A 15,051-nucleotide genomic window follows, 5' to 3' on the forward strand; every position below is an offset into this window, starting at 1 on the left:
GCAAGCTATAATGCCCTCCACTTCAATATTCAACTCTTGTTTAGAAATTTAAAAGAAATAGAAAAACATATCAGTTGTATTTGATATTATTATAGGTGCAGCCACAAAGGCAAGATAAACATGCGCTCCACTTCAATGAAAATATATTTTATTAATTCAACTCTTATTTAAGAATTTTTAAAACATATATTATTCAAAGATGAGATTGTTATTTAATTAAATTAATGTTTTTTTTATTTTTTTATGATATAATAATTAATAATTTTCTTCTTATATATTGTATGTGCACATATTGTCAACTTTTAGAAAGCTAGATGCTTCTATTATTTTTTGAGACTCCCATTTTCCAACTCGGAGGCCCACCTTCTCTCTTATCTTTTGAGTAAAAGCAGGACAACAGTACTGCATGTTTATGTTTCTTCTTTTTTCTCAAATGGGAGAAAAATAATAAAAATATCGAGAAAGAGAGGCTTAGGGCAATTTGACAAAGTATTACAGCACGTGAGTGGAAGCGAAAATATAGTCGCTCTGACGGAGACCATGACGTCGAGGGTTTTAGCCCACATGTTCCCCGTGGCCATATTCCCCATCTGCGGCTCCAGTTGCCCCCCATTAATGGCAACCACATGCCTGAATATAAAACAAACCACATTTTTATCAACCACGCCCATATTCCCCATGTGCGGCTCCATTCGCCCCCCTTAAGATGGCAGCCGCATAACCGAATGCAAAACAAGCCGCATTTTTATCAACCAGACCCGGCCCTGCCCTAGCTATTTCCCTCTCAACCCCCATCCCCTTCGTCCCTATCAAGACCGCGATGGCCAGTGGATTAACGCTCCCTCGCCGACCCGGCGCCAACCGTGCCTGAGTAGAATATATATATATAGCTGAAAGGCCATCGCACCAGCATAAAAAGAGGACACCTTGCCCCCCCTCATCTCATCTCTTCTCTTACCACCATACCAAGCAAGAATAATGGTCATGGCGTTGATCTCTCTTCTCCCATGGCTACAGAACTGCCTCTCCTTCCTCTTCTCCGTCTTCACCACTATCTTCCTTTTGTTCTCTCTGCTACTTCTATTACTGAGATCCCGGCCGTGGTGCAACTGCCACGTCTGCAAGGCCTATCTGAGCTCGTCGTGGACCGGCGAGTTCACGAACCTCTGCGACTGGTACACCCACCTCCTCCGCCAATCGCCTACCCGGACCATCAATATTCATGTGCTCGGTAACACGGTCACCGCCAACCCCGATAACGTGGAGTACATGCTCGCGACACGGTTCGCCAACTTCCCCAAGGGGAAGCCCTTCTCGTCCCTCCTCGGCGACCTCCTCGGCCGCGGCATCTTCAACGTCGACGGCGAATCGTGGCAGTTCCAGCGCAAGATGGCTAGCCTTGAGCTGGGGAGCGTCTCCGTCCGCTCGTACGCCTTCCACATCGTCTCCGCCGAGGTCCGCCGCCGCCTCATCCCCCTCTTCACCTCCGTCTCCGACGGCGGCGGCGCCGCCGCCGCCGCCTCCGCCGCCGGCGTCATCGATCTCCAGGACGTGTTCCGGCGCTTCGCCTTCGACAACATATGCAAGATCTCCTTCGGGCTCGACCCGGGCTGCCTGGAGGCGTCGCTGCCCATCTCGGAGTTCGCGGCGGCATTCGACACCGCATCGAGGATGTCGGCCCTGCGGGGGACGGCGGTGGCGCCGGCGGTGTGGAAGCTGAAGCGGCTTCTGAACCTGGGCTCGGAGAGGGAGCTGAAGCGGGCCATCCGGCTGGTCGACGAGCTAGCCGACGAGTTGATAAGACAGAGGAGGAAGCTGGGATACGCCTCCAGCCACGATCTCCTCTCCAGATTCATGTGCTCGGTCAACGACGACCGCTACCTCCGCGACATAGTCATAAGCTTCTTGCTGGCCGGCCGCGACACGGTTGCGTCCGGCCTCACCTGCTTCTTCCTTCTCCTCTCCAAGCATCCAGAAGTAACAGCCGCCATTCGAGACGAGATAGCCGACGTCATCGGAGGCAGCGGCGACGACGAGTTGGCGAGCTTCGAGCAGCTGAAGAAGATGCACTACGTCCACGCGGCCATGTACGAGAGCCTGCGGCTCTACCCCCCGGTCCAGATCGACTCCAAATTCTGCGTCGAGGACGACATGCTCCCCGATGGGACCTTCGTGAGGAAGGGGACCAGGGTGACGTACCACCCCTATGCCATGGGGAGGATGGAGAGAATCTGGGGACCCGACTGCGAGGAGTTCAAGCCGGAGCGGTGGCTTCGCGACGGAAAGTTCGTGCCGGCGAGCCCGTTCAAGTACCCGGTGTTCCAGGCCGGGCTCCGGGTATGCCTCGGGAAGGAGATGGCTCTCATGGAAATGAAGACCGTCATCGTGTCGGTGGTTCCAAGATTCGACGTCCAGGTGCTCGATGCGGGCCGATCGCCGAAGTTCGCCCCCGGGCTCGCTGCATCGATCGACGGCGGGCTGCCAGCTCAGGTGCGGCGGAGGAGCTCAGGCGAGCAAACCCCGGCTCACGGTGCATGTTAGCAGTATTACCAGTATAGTGTTGGTCCCGTGGTGGGAGATCTTATGTACAGAGAAAGGCAGGAGAACTTTAATAATTTTATCAGTGGTGTCTGTCTGTGTGCAGACATGAACTTAGCAAGAAGAAAGTATGACTTTCCAGGGCTTGTTGCAGTCAAGGAAAGATAGGGATGTGTGTTTCCATTGATGGGTGGTGATGGGGGACTGCACCAGGGTGGAAGTAAAGGCCAGTTGAGATGGCTGAACTCTGGGATTTCAGTGTCAGACAGAGTAATTGGTCATTGTGTACGTCTTGACTCAGCCAGCACAAGGTTCCCACCTACCTCCCACTCCCCACCCATGGTTTAAAGTTTCATTAATGAAGTTGATGCATGCAAATGCCGCATGCATACATAATTTTTATTCATATATAGCAAAGTCCATCATGTTACTGCTAGTAGATATTTTCAGATCTATATGCTTTGCATGACTCTCCGGTTAGGTGTTCTCTTTTCATTTCATCAACTTTTGTGAATTAAAATGTGATAAAATTTCATATTTTTCTCTGTAAAAGAAAGCAAACTTGTTCAAGAAAAGGGGAAGAGAGAAGAACATACGATTACTGCCAGACGGTAGTTTGATCACAGTCTCTGGTTTTGTGCAGAGCCGCGGGCTGTGGATTCTGCATCTCCTTTGAGATATTAATGAAATGAAACAAGGGAAGACATCGATATTAGTTTTTTTTTTCCCAGTAAAGGGAACGAAAAATGTTATTTTCCCCTACATAAATGATATGTATATATAGGTACTTGTCATCAATTACTTCCTTCATCGTATCTCGAAAAACAATTTGAGCCATGAAGGAAGGAAAGAAAAATGCGAAAATAGACACTAAATAGGCAATGGGGGAGAACTAAAAAGACAGATATTAATATAAAAACTAAAAAGACAGGTGAAAAAAGAATTCGTTTCTTTTTTTTTCAAATGAAGATGGTGGTGCCGAAGGAATTTGTAAGATAAAAGAATATATATGGCACGTCATCAGACTCGCTTAGTAATATTCTTATAAGGTCATGAATTATTTGTACTTGAATCACGTGTTTGGGAACTACCTCCATATTCCTTCTTTTATTCCAAGCCTTGCTCTGGTGAATGACAGATGATTGGAATAAGAATTAATTTCAAGGACACGTACGCCGTATCTATATATTATCTAATTGGAGTTCAAGGGGATTCGTTTCGGTATTACAAGAGCTGCATGCATTTTGCGATTGTCGATGGTTAAATTACTTGAATAAAATGCCCTCCACAAGGACAATGCTGACTCTGCAGGCACAAATCTTCCGATCGAGAATCTTTAATTCTACTGGCCATCCTATATTTTGATATTTTTGTCCTTGTTCTCCTGAAATCACAGGCTCAGAGTTGCAGCTTATTGTATTAGATCGAGGTAATGGGTCCATATCCTTCTAACTCTAATGTTTTAGAGTTCATGCCAAGTCACGTTGGATGTTCCTTGTAATATATATATCGTCAGTTCGTCACTGAGGACTGTTGTTGCCTCCTCCTGTCAGACCTGACCAAAGCAGTGGATGCAGAAAGAAGCAAAGACTTACCTATCAATTGGACGAAGTGGAGACGCAACGTTATAGATTTTGTTATTCCCAATGCTTTTATGAATCGATAATCTAGAGGAGGCCGATGAGATACATAAGAGACCTTTTGCTGGTGAGGGAAAGGTTAATGAGTCATTGCCGTCGAACTTAGGAGTAGCCTACCCATCCAAGTACTTCCATGATAGATAATTAGCGCCGAGGTAACCATCTCCAATTCAATGAGGAGATCATTAGCAAGTTGGACTGGAAATACTTTGGTGACATAGTTTTCCAAAAACAGGCTTTAATTTGATGATATTATGATCCACAACTGGTTAACTTACGAATCAAATTGATCAGATGGAGGGTCGTGACATTTGATTTATTAGATTGGTATTTGATTGCCTTCCTTGACCATTTTCTTGTATCGGAGGTTGACACCTATCCTAACATCAAGCCTGGAAATGTGCTGTTCACCAGCTTCTGACACGAGACTGATAACCTCAAGGTCACTTCCTTATTGTTCGTTTAATTAACAAAACATTAATTAGGTGGAGCAATCTTAATGTGGATTTGATTAGGGAAGGCGTGGCCCTAATTAGGTTTTAGCAGATCAGAAGGCCATGGATATAACTTATCCTGATAGACTTGGCTTGATAGTTCGAAAATTTATTTCATCCTCCATTCCTCCTCCTGGTGGAGTAGATGGCTTGCGAGGTCAACAGTAATGTGCACTACAAAGCTAACATCAGAGACTGCTCATGGGTTGGGAGTTCGGGACAAAATAGCCTTCCTACAGAGTGCATTTATCTACGGATAAGAAGTAGTTCACCAATTCACTTTTGGCCTTGATCCAATCCTCACGTTCTCCATGAACTAAAGGAGTGGTAGAGAGAGAGAGAGAGAGCAGATTGACATTGAAAGCTTCATTTAGGTTTTGATGAAGCCTGTCGAAAGCGAAGGAAAAGACCATATCCAGACACTATGGTGGAATCTTTTGGTTAGACAAAATAAAGCCATGAGCACTGCCATAGGTAGGGCAGTCATGTTTATCCCGAGGATATGGATTACAGAGTGAAAGAAGCATTGCATTTATTTGCGTAAGCATGGCGAAATTGTTTAGGTTCACGGTACTATCATGCTACATGAGCGTTAAAATCAGTCATAGCCTGATGCCGTGGAAATTTCTTTCTCAAAATTTTCAAATTACATGTATCAGACCTCGCCTAGTGCCATTAACAGTTGATAATTGAAAGCCGACCAAGCACTCATGGGCGCTGAGCCACTTGCCAACTGAAAGTGCTAAAGTTAGAGGGGACCAACCCAGCTTTAGGGGACTCAAAGAGACCATGAACGTGCCTATGCCAGTTAATTCCAGGCCTTTGGTCCATCTTTACGTTCAATGTGAGTTGTTCCCTCGCTAGGAGATTTAAAGGCTCAAACTGAATACTAGCAGATCCATATTCTTATGTATTTTAGATGACGAATATAGATACGAATATTAGTATGTTAGCCGGATGCAAACTTTCATATCTATATTTGTTTTAGATGGATACCGATATAAATTGGATATCCGAAGTATGGATATCAATACTGATATTAAACTCCATGATCGTAGAATTAAAGATATTACTAAGTGAAAGATAAATCAGTTACGATTATTTATTTTTCTTTAAAATTCATAAATACTATTTAAAATTAAATAGAGTTATAAATAGAATCAGATATTTGGATTCGGATCGGGCCGCCGCCTATCTATATCTATATCCATTTTTCTTTGATGGATATGGATACATATGTTACGGATGGATGTGGTTGGATATTATCATCCCTAGCACTAATTTTTGTCGAGATCCAGTCAATGCCATGAGTCTTTATGAAAATAGGGACCTAGTAAGGTCACCTAAATTCACGGGTAAAATGAAGGAGAAAGGGACCTATGTTTCTCAGGTGTGCAAAAAGGAAAAACTTTTTAGGTAGCGGAATTGAACACGTAAATATGTCGAGGTACTTATTTGTTCAGCCGAAGCCTAGCATAGTTCACTGTTAGGTATCTACTATTTGGTTTAGATATCTTGGTTCGAGGGCCAACAGCCCTCCTCTCCGGGGAGAACGTCAGGAGCTGGTGGAACCCACAGCCGGAAGACAATTAATTAGTCAGGCAACCTTAGAAGTAAGTTTTCGAAAGTATTCATGGAAAGGAGTTCGATCTCAGACTTTTGGGAGCACAGAGAGGCAGCTCCGTCTAATGGAAGCGAACACAGCCCTGTGCATCAATAGATAAAAGTGACCCCATTGGTCTTCTTCGAAGATTATTATCTATAGGAATTGGTAAGTACCTTTTCATTGTAGCAAGTGACTGATAAAATACTAGTCCTCACTTTTTAGTTGATGCACTTGTTATGGAGAGAGAATCAACATGCATGAGTTAACAAGAAAATGATTGGATATAAAGAAGATGGTTGGCGCGAATCAGGAATTAGGTTGAGGAAGTTCGCTTGAAGTGACGAGTCATCGATTACATAGAGTATGGACTATGTGGTTGCGTCCTTGGCACGCAGTCAGATCTTATTGGATGCCAAGGGTGCAGCTTTTGATGTCCATGATTTATTTCAGCGTTGATGAAAGCTCGAAAAATATGTTGTTCGGTCCTTTTCTTGTCAGCAGGAGAAAGTCACAAGGGAGCACGAGCTTGATCCCCCTCCATGCGGATGGGAAAAGGCAAAAGTGTCATTAATTTCCACGACTAGACGTCCCCCTTTGAATCCTTCAGCTCGCACCTAGAAAGTTTGTAATTTATGTCCCTCACAAGTCACAAGTTATAGACATTTCACCTGGCTTTTTAGCACTTTGAAACTTGCCCAAGTGCTGTGTCATTTACTCTTTCTGGTTCCGTCAGTCCTATCCGCGTTGGACACGTGTGCGCGGCCATTGTACCCAAAAAAGAAAAGAAAAAAGAAAAAAACTTGCCGGTTTTGGGCATATTCATGCTTGAAGGCCGAAAATAAGAGCCAAGGCTGATTTTTTAGGCCATCTTTTGGGCTTCCCTGGCCTGCTGGGCCCATAAGCGATTAGCTAGCGCTTGGTGAGGAAGACAAGGAGCAAAGATGCCAAAAAAAAAATTCACAAATTATATAGTCGGACAATAGGCCTCTCTCTCTTCTTTTTTTTTTTTTTTTTGATGAAATCCCTCTCTCCCTTCTCGTGAGAAAAAAATTTACTTCTGCGCTATTTGCTAACTGATTATAGATTAATTTCCAAGGTATATCCTTCCATAACAGAGTGAGAGACTTTTGATTGAAGCAAGGAAGAGAGAAGAAGTACAAACGGAAACGAAGTATCCATGCATTTAGAAGCAGTGAAAACGTTTTTTGCAGGGCCCTGTTCTCAGTCAAGATCTGCAGCTACTTTGGACAGCACAACGGTGTCCACCAAATTTTCCGTCCGTATGTCACTCTCCATGCTCACGAGTCGTCTCTGAGTGCTTGGATTTAGTTTCTATCTAAAGCTCTTATCATGTCACCTGAAAAATGCACTCCTTCCTATTTTCTTGGTTGCCCCCACTTCTTATCATCTCAAAGTTAATTTCGATGGCGACATTCGTCAGATGAAGCATATGGAGGAGTGAAATTTATGATCAGAGACCACCATAGCAGACTGATTGTGGCGGGAGGTCGGCGCACCCCCGACCTAACTATCATTGAGGCAAAGCTTCGGGCAGCATGGAAGGGCATCTCCTATGCGAGAAGGGTGCTTGAAGCTGATAGGGTATAGCTCGAAAAGGACTCTTTTACGGTTATCGATTGGATACGAAGAGTGGATCGGTTTGGGGACGGCCACCCACTAATTTGGAAGACTCGCAGACTAGTCAGGAATATGGTTTTCTTACAAACAACACATGTGTATCGAGAGGCAAATAGAACTGCACACTATGTTGCCTCCTACGCTGCTCGGCACTTCGGAGAAATTACTTGGACTAGTGCCATTAAGATTTCTACTTCCTTGCATTATTTTATTTCTTTTGACTTAGCAAGCTGTACTTAACGTAAGAGCCATATGAATGCAGCTGGTTATCACAAAAATATATATATATATTAAAAAATAAAATAGAAAAAACGCCCCTGAGTTTTGGTTGCTGCACTTGATTTGATCTCTTCTGAAGAGATTCATTTAAGAGGGGTGCCTTTGTGACAGATATACATAAAAGTACACATACACGATGGACCATGTTTTTATAATTTTTCCACTAAACTTGAGCTTTGAGGCGGGCCCTGATCAGCCCGGCCCCTTCGCCCCGACATATTATGGGCTCATCCAAACCTACAGCCTCGACACTTGTTCCATGTTCTGGGCTGACTGCGTTTGAAAACCATAGCTCAGGCCCAAACTCCCATCCGGTTGGTACGAGGATGCCCAATCAATATTTGGGCCTTTCAGACTCTCTAACCTATTCATCTAGTACAAAAACCTCCACGGCTTGGGTTGGAAAGGATTCACAACCAATTCTTCTCCCCGTTAGGTTATGACATAGTTTTGAGGAGACATGAAATATATATTCTTAACAAAATTCTTGATTTCAGATATTCCACGCATGCCGACCAGCAACACATCACTTTTCTCTCGCCTGAGGAGGCGAGAGGCCGAGGCCGGGGGTGCTGTGCCCCAGCCTCGGAAGAGGGCGAGGACGGACGGCGCTTCTTCGTCGGCCGGGACGAGTGGCCCCGAGGCGGGGGCCCCTGCAGCCGACCCGAGGCGGGAGCGGGTTGTTGGTGATGCGGGCCCGTCGGCCCCTCCTTGCCCTACCCCCCTTTCCCAGCGGGGGGAGCCGTCCGTGGTCCGGCCGCAGCAGCCAGGACCCGGGCTTACCCGAGGCACCGAGGCGAGCGGCTCCGGGACCTCGGGTTCGATCGTGCCGAGCTCTTCTCGGGCTTTCCGAGAAGAGTCGGCCGAGCCGGACTCTTCTATTCCCGAGGGGCGCTCGGCCTTTCAAGATGCCGAGGTCGCACGCTCCATGTTGCGGCGTGCGGTGCTTCCAGCGGACCGGGCCGTGTTCCGGGGTATTTCGCTGGAGGAGGTCGTCGGCAGTGCTTACTGCAACACTGCCCGGGTAAGCTTTCTTCTTAATTTCCCCGAGTTTTTAGCGTACATATGTGCTTTTCAACTCACAATACCCTCGTTTCTTTCTTTTCAGCATATTCTCGAGCTCGACACCATGGCGTTCATCGCCCATGGGTATCGGGAAGAAGTTCAACAGCTCGGCCAGCAACTGGAGCCGGCCAAGAAAAGAGTCGCCGAGCTGGAGGCGGCGTTGGTCGCGGCCGAGGCTCGGTGGACAGCCACCGAGGCTGAGCGCCTTGCCATGGTGGGGGCGCTCGAGGAGGAGAAGGCGGCTCATGCCCTGACCAGGGCAACCATGCGCGGCACGGAGGCGCGCTTAGGGGAGGTCCAGGCCAGGGTCGCGGCCCTCGAGTATGAGGAGGGGGTCTTGCGCCTCCGACTCGGGCAACTTGAGGCCCGGGAGAGGAGGGCCCTCGAACGAGCCGAGCATGCTGTGGAACTCTTCAAAGAGTCGCAAGAGTTCCGCGACATGTTGGAGGAGGAGACGGTCGACGGTTTCCTTCGAGGCTTCGAGAACTTCCGGGAGCAGGTGCGCCGGTACTGCCCTCAGTACGACTTCTAGACGGTCCGTCCGAGGGAGGACCGGGGCTGGGGGTCCGACGTGCAAGCCCTTCCTGCCATCCTGACGTCCGAGGTGGGAATATACGAGCAGGACCCCGCCGAGCCTTCGACGGGGGTAGCCGAGGCGGACGGTGTCATGGAGGCGGCTCCGGCGACCGAGATCGATGCTGTCCCGGAGGCGGCGCCCGAAGCTCCTGCTCCCGGCCCCGAGCCTGTTCCGGAGGAAGATCATGAGGTCATCAATGTGCCGGATGACCCCCCGGATGTGGCTCCCGCCGCTTAGGACTTAAGCATATTTTTCTTTTCTTTTTCATTGTATCCGGGGTCGGCCCTTGAGTGGCCGACTTCCAATTTTGTAATTGGCCTTCCGGCCCTTTGTTAATGAAGAAATGTTTTTGTCATTCTGTGTTCATCTTTCCCTCTGTTGTCGTGGATGAGGCTAGAACCTTAGCTAACCGCCTCGATGACCTCTAACTCCGTATTTTAATCTTTGGGCTGCTTAACGAAGCTGCCCTTTTCCCTGGCTATATCTTAGCCATCTCGGATTCCAGTCGTCTCGACCAAAGGGAGCTCCGAGCTTAGGTTTCTAGAAAATTTCTCTAAGTCCTATAACTCGGATCTTAGAGTCGTGGGAGTTGCCACGTTTGGCTTTTAGGAAAATCTTAAGGTACCGAGGTCGGGCCTTAGCCCTTCAAGCGGGACCGGAATAGGTCTATTCGTGCCGCTATTCGGGGAGTTTAGTCGGGTTTCCGAACTCAACTCCGAACCTCTCATAGGGAGCGCGGGCTAATAAACAAGTTATTGCCGAAGGTTTTCATAGTTATCGTTCTCGGACCCTGCCGAGATTTCGGTGAACAAGGCTGGGATTCCCAAAGATCGCCTTGGTACCTGTGCTTGGCTGGTACATTCGTGGCCGGGACCACTTTCTCAGCTGGACGTCGGAGTTTACTTAGAAGAGCCGAGTTGGGCCCTACTTTATGAAGCCTTAGTACGGATTGCGGAGACTTGACGAACAGAGCAGGCATAATGAGGTTGGGAGGTCGGTCTTAAGCCGACCCAGCGAAGAAGCCCGGCTTTGGGGCAAAATAAGACTCCAACATTGGACGAGATCCCGCTCGGCAATATGTAGATAAAATTTGACAAGGAGGGCGTCTAGTTGGGTGTACCTCTTGCATTCTCGGGGTCATGCTTCGCATGGTGGAGTAGGTCGCTTCCCTTCCTCGTCGACCTCCGGAGTCATTTTTGACTGGTAAAAGGGGCTCGGGCTTCCCATGGACCCGGCGACTCCTGCCGAAGTTGAGAGGATCTGGGGAGGCTCTGTTGATTTGTAGCCCTTTTTGAGATCGAGGGGGCTTAAGACCCTATGGTCGGACCTCGGAGCGCCTCAGCCTTGGTCGAGGGATCTCACATCAGGTCGGCGGGTTCGTGGACGCCTTGCTGACCTGTGATACCTCCCGAGGTCGAGGAAGTCTGGTTCTCTACGGTCGACCCTCGGGGCATCCCGACCTTAGTCGAGGGATCGTTCGTCAGGTCGGCTGGTCTGGGCACGCTCTACCGACCGGCGACGCTTCCCGAGGTCGAGGGAGTCTGGTTCCCTACGGTCGACCCTCGGGGCATCCCGACCTTAGTCGAGGGGTCGCTCGCTTCGGGGATCAGAGATCGTCGACCGCTCCCGGGGGTCCACTTTGTGGCGCCCCGGGTGGAGCCACCCTTTCCACCCCTCACGGCGCCTTCCCGAGGTCGAGGGAGTCTGGTTCTCTACGGTCGACCCTCGGGGCATCCCGACCTTAGTCGAGGGATCGTTCGTCAGGTCGGCTGGTCTGGGCACGCTCTACCGACCGGCGACGCTTCCCGAGGTCGAGGGAGTCTGGTTCTCTACGGTCGACCCTCGGGGCATCCCGACCTTAGTCTAGGGATCGCTCGCTTCGGGGATCGGGGATCGTCGACCGCTCCCGGGGGTCCACTTTGTGGCGCCCCGGGTGGAGCCACCCTTTCCACCCCTCACGGCGCCTTCCCGAGGTCGAGGGAGTCTGGTTCTCTACGGTCGACCCTCGGGGCATCCCGACCTTAGTCGAGGGATCGTTCGTCAGGTCGGCTGGTCTGGGCACGCTCTACCGACCGGCGACGCTTCCCGAGGTCGAGGGAGTCTGGTTCTCTACGGTCGACCCTCGGGGCATCCCGACCTTAGTCTAGGGATCGCTCGCTTCGGGGATCGGGGATCGTCGACCGCTCCCGGGGGTCCACTTTGTGGCGCCCCGGGTGGAGCCACCCTTTCCACCCCTCACGGCGCCTTCCCGAGGTCGAGGGAGTCTGGTTCTCTACGGTCGACCCTCGGGGCATCCCGACCTTAGTCGAGGGATCGTTCGTCAGGTCGGCTGGTCTGGGCACGCTCTACCGACCGGCGACGCTTTCCGAGGTCGAGGGAGTCTGGTTCTCTACGGTCGACCCTCGGGGCATCCCGACCTTAGTCGAGGGATCGCTCGCTTCGGAGATCGGGGATCGTCGACCGCTCCCGGGGGTCCACTTTGTGGCGCCCCGGGTGGAGCCACCCTTTCCACCCCTCACGGCGCCTTCCCGAGGTCGAGGGAGTCTGGTTCTCTACGGTCGACCCTCGGGGCATCCCGACCTTAGTCGAGGGATCGTTCGTCAGGTCGGCTGGTCTGGGCACGCTCTACTGACCGGCGACGCTTCCCGAGGTCGAGGGAGTCTGGTTCTCTACGGTCGACCCTCGGGGTATCCCGACCTTAGTCGAGGGATCGCTCGCTTCGGGGATCGGGGATCGTCGACCGCTCCCGGGGGTCCACTTTGTGGCGCCCCGGGTGGAGCCACCCTTTCCACCCCTCACGGCGCCTTCCCGAGGTCGAGGGAGTCTGGTTCTCTACGGTCGACCCTCGGGGCATCCCGACCTTAGTCGAGGGATCGTTCGTCAGGTCGGCTGGTCTGGGCACGCTCTACCGACCGGCGACGCTTCCCAAGGTCGAGGGAGTCTGGTTCTCTACGGTCGACCCTCGGGGCATCCCGACCTTAGTCGAGGGATCGCTCGCTTCGGGGATCGGGGATCGTCGACCGCTCCCGGGGGTCCACTTTGTGGCGCCCCGGGTGGAGCCACCCTTTCCACCCCTCACGGCGCCTTCCCGAGGTCGAGGGAGTCTGGTTCTCTACGGTCGACCCTCGGGGCATCCCGACCTTAGTCGAGGAGGCGCTACGGGGGGCCGCGAAGGTACTACCCCGTTGTTGGTGTCGAGCGCCACGGGGGACTGCGAAGGTACTACCCCATCTTCCCGAAGTGTCGAGGGGTCTGGGCACGCACTGTCGACACTCGGGGCATCTCGACCTTAGTCGAGGAATCTTGCACCAGTCGACGTTTCACCGTCCTGCGATTCTTCCCGAGGTCGAGGGAGTTTGGGACTCTACGGTCGAGCCTCGAGGCATCCCGATTTTGGCCGGGGGATCTGAGGATCACAGACGACCCAATATTAGAAGAGGATTACAGTCATCAAAATGAGAAAAATATTTACAGAAAAAGGAGCTGAGTCCATTATCCTGATTATCTTGAACCCCTTGGGGTTTCACTGGTAGTACATTCGTAAATTCTCGGAGTTCCAGCTTCGTGGGATCAGAGTCCCTTCCAGGGACTTCAATTTGTACGCCCCTAGCCGTTGTACCCGGGCGATTTGATACGGTCCTTCCCAGTTTGGGGCGAGCTTTCCTTGCTCGGTTGGTTGAGAAGCCTCGGCTTTCCTGAGGATGAGGTCCCATACTTTGAAGAGCTTGGGCTTAACTCTGGAGTTGTAATATTGGGCCGTTCGCTGTTGATATCTCGCCATGCGCACCCGGGCGACCTCTCTTGTCTCTTCGACGAGGTCCAAATTGCTCCTGAGCTGGGAGGAATTGGTATCGGGGTCGTAATGTTCCACCCTCAGAGAAGGCAAGCCGATCTCCAATAGGATGACGGCCTCAGTGCCGTATGCTAGGTTGAAGGGGGTCTCTCCCGTGGGCAGTCGGAACGTGGTCCGGTACGCCCAAAGGACATTGTACAAGTCCTCGACCCACTGTCCTTTGGACCGATCAAGCCTAGCTTTGAGTCCCTGCAAAATAGTTCGGTTAGTTACCTCAGTTTCCCCGTTTGTCTGGGGATGGGCAACCGAGGTGAAGCGATGATCAATGCCGAGCTCAGAGCAAAACTCCCTGAAATGAATATTGTCAAATTGTCGACCATTGTCAGATATAAGGATACGGGGTAGTCCGAATCGGCAGATTATAGACTTCCACACGAAGTCCCGCATCTTTTGCTTGGTGATCCGGGCAACAGGTTCGGCCTCGACCCATTTGGTGAAGTAGTCGATGGAGACGACCAGGAACTTTCTCTGTCCGGTGGCCAGGGGAAAGGGCCCCAGGATGTCGATCTCCCATTGGGCAAACGGCCAGGGGGCGATGATGGAGGTCAGCAGAGCTGAAGGTCGGCGCTGGATATTGGCGTTTCGTTGGCACCGATCGCACTTGCGGACGAAATCCGTTGCGTCCTTCTGGAGTGTGGGCCAGTAGTATCCCTGCCGCAGGATCTTATGGGCCAAGGCTCGACCCCCCAGGTGATTTCCGCAGATCCCTTCATGGACCTCTCGGAGGGCGTAGTCCGCCTCGGAGGGGCGGAGGCATCTGAGAAGGGGAGAAGTAAATGATTGTCGATAGAGTTTATTCTCGTACAAGACATACCGGGGAGCCTGGCGCTTGATTCGGTGAGCCTTCGTCTCGTCATGAGGTAGAGTTCCGTCCTGAAGATAGCAGACGAGCCCGTCGATCCAGCTTGGCTCGGAGTCGATGCACATAGTGGGCTCGGGTTCCTCCGTGCTGGGGACCCGAAGATACTCGAGCGCTGTTCCCTTGGGAAGCTCGCTCATGCGGGAGGTGGCCAGTTTGGATAGCTGGTCTGCCCTGAGGTTTTCCGCTCTGGAAATATACTGAATATTGAAAGAATTCAGGGCAGATGTGAGTTCCCGCACCTTTTGGAGATACTTTTGCATGGATGGCTCTTTAGCTTCAAAATCTCCTTGGACCTGGTTCACCACCAGCTGGGAGTCGCTAAAGGCCGTCAGGTCTCCCACTTTTAGTTCTTTCGCCAGCTTGAGCCCGGCGATGAGAGCCTCATACTCGGCCTCATTGTTCGAGGCCGGGAACTCGAGGCGCAGAGCTTGCTCGGCCACCACTCCATCTGGACTGGTGAGGATAAGTCCGGCCCCGCTGCCCCCCGGGGTCGAAGACC

The 15,051-nt window shown here is 51.0% G+C and overlaps 2 protein-coding genes across 2 annotated transcripts; both read left to right on the forward strand.

Annotated features, from left to right (window-relative positions):
* Positions 1 to 682: 682 nt before the first annotated feature.
* On the forward strand, positions 683 to 3,253 carry LOC103707962 (cytochrome P450 94C1-like). Its single transcript, XM_008792705.6, has one exon. It carries the CDS (start codon positions 979 to 981, stop codon positions 2,539 to 2,541), a length of 1,563 nt encoding a protein of 520 aa, XP_008790927.5. The 5' UTR covers positions 683 to 978; the 3' UTR covers positions 2,542 to 3,253.
* A 5,424-nt stretch (positions 3,254 to 8,677) lies between these two features.
* LOC149767845 (uncharacterized) lies at positions 8,678 to 9,792 on the forward strand. Its single transcript, XM_089930417.1, has 2 exons — positions 8,678 to 9,219; positions 9,304 to 9,792. The coding sequence occupies exons 1-2, from the start codon at positions 8,704 to 8,706 to the stop codon at positions 9,790 to 9,792; spliced, it is 1,005 nt and encodes a 334-aa protein (XP_089786543.1). The 5' UTR covers positions 8,678 to 8,703.
* Positions 9,793 to 15,051: the final 5,259 nt, after the last annotated feature.

The sequence above is a fragment of the Phoenix dactylifera genome, chromosome 4 (assembly GCF_051530095.1).
Source record: "Phoenix dactylifera cultivar Ajwa chromosome 4, Ajwa_hap1_PhDact_Kaust_v1.1, whole genome shotgun sequence".
Taxonomy (NCBI): Eukaryota; Viridiplantae; Streptophyta; class Magnoliopsida; order Arecales; family Arecaceae; genus Phoenix; species Phoenix dactylifera.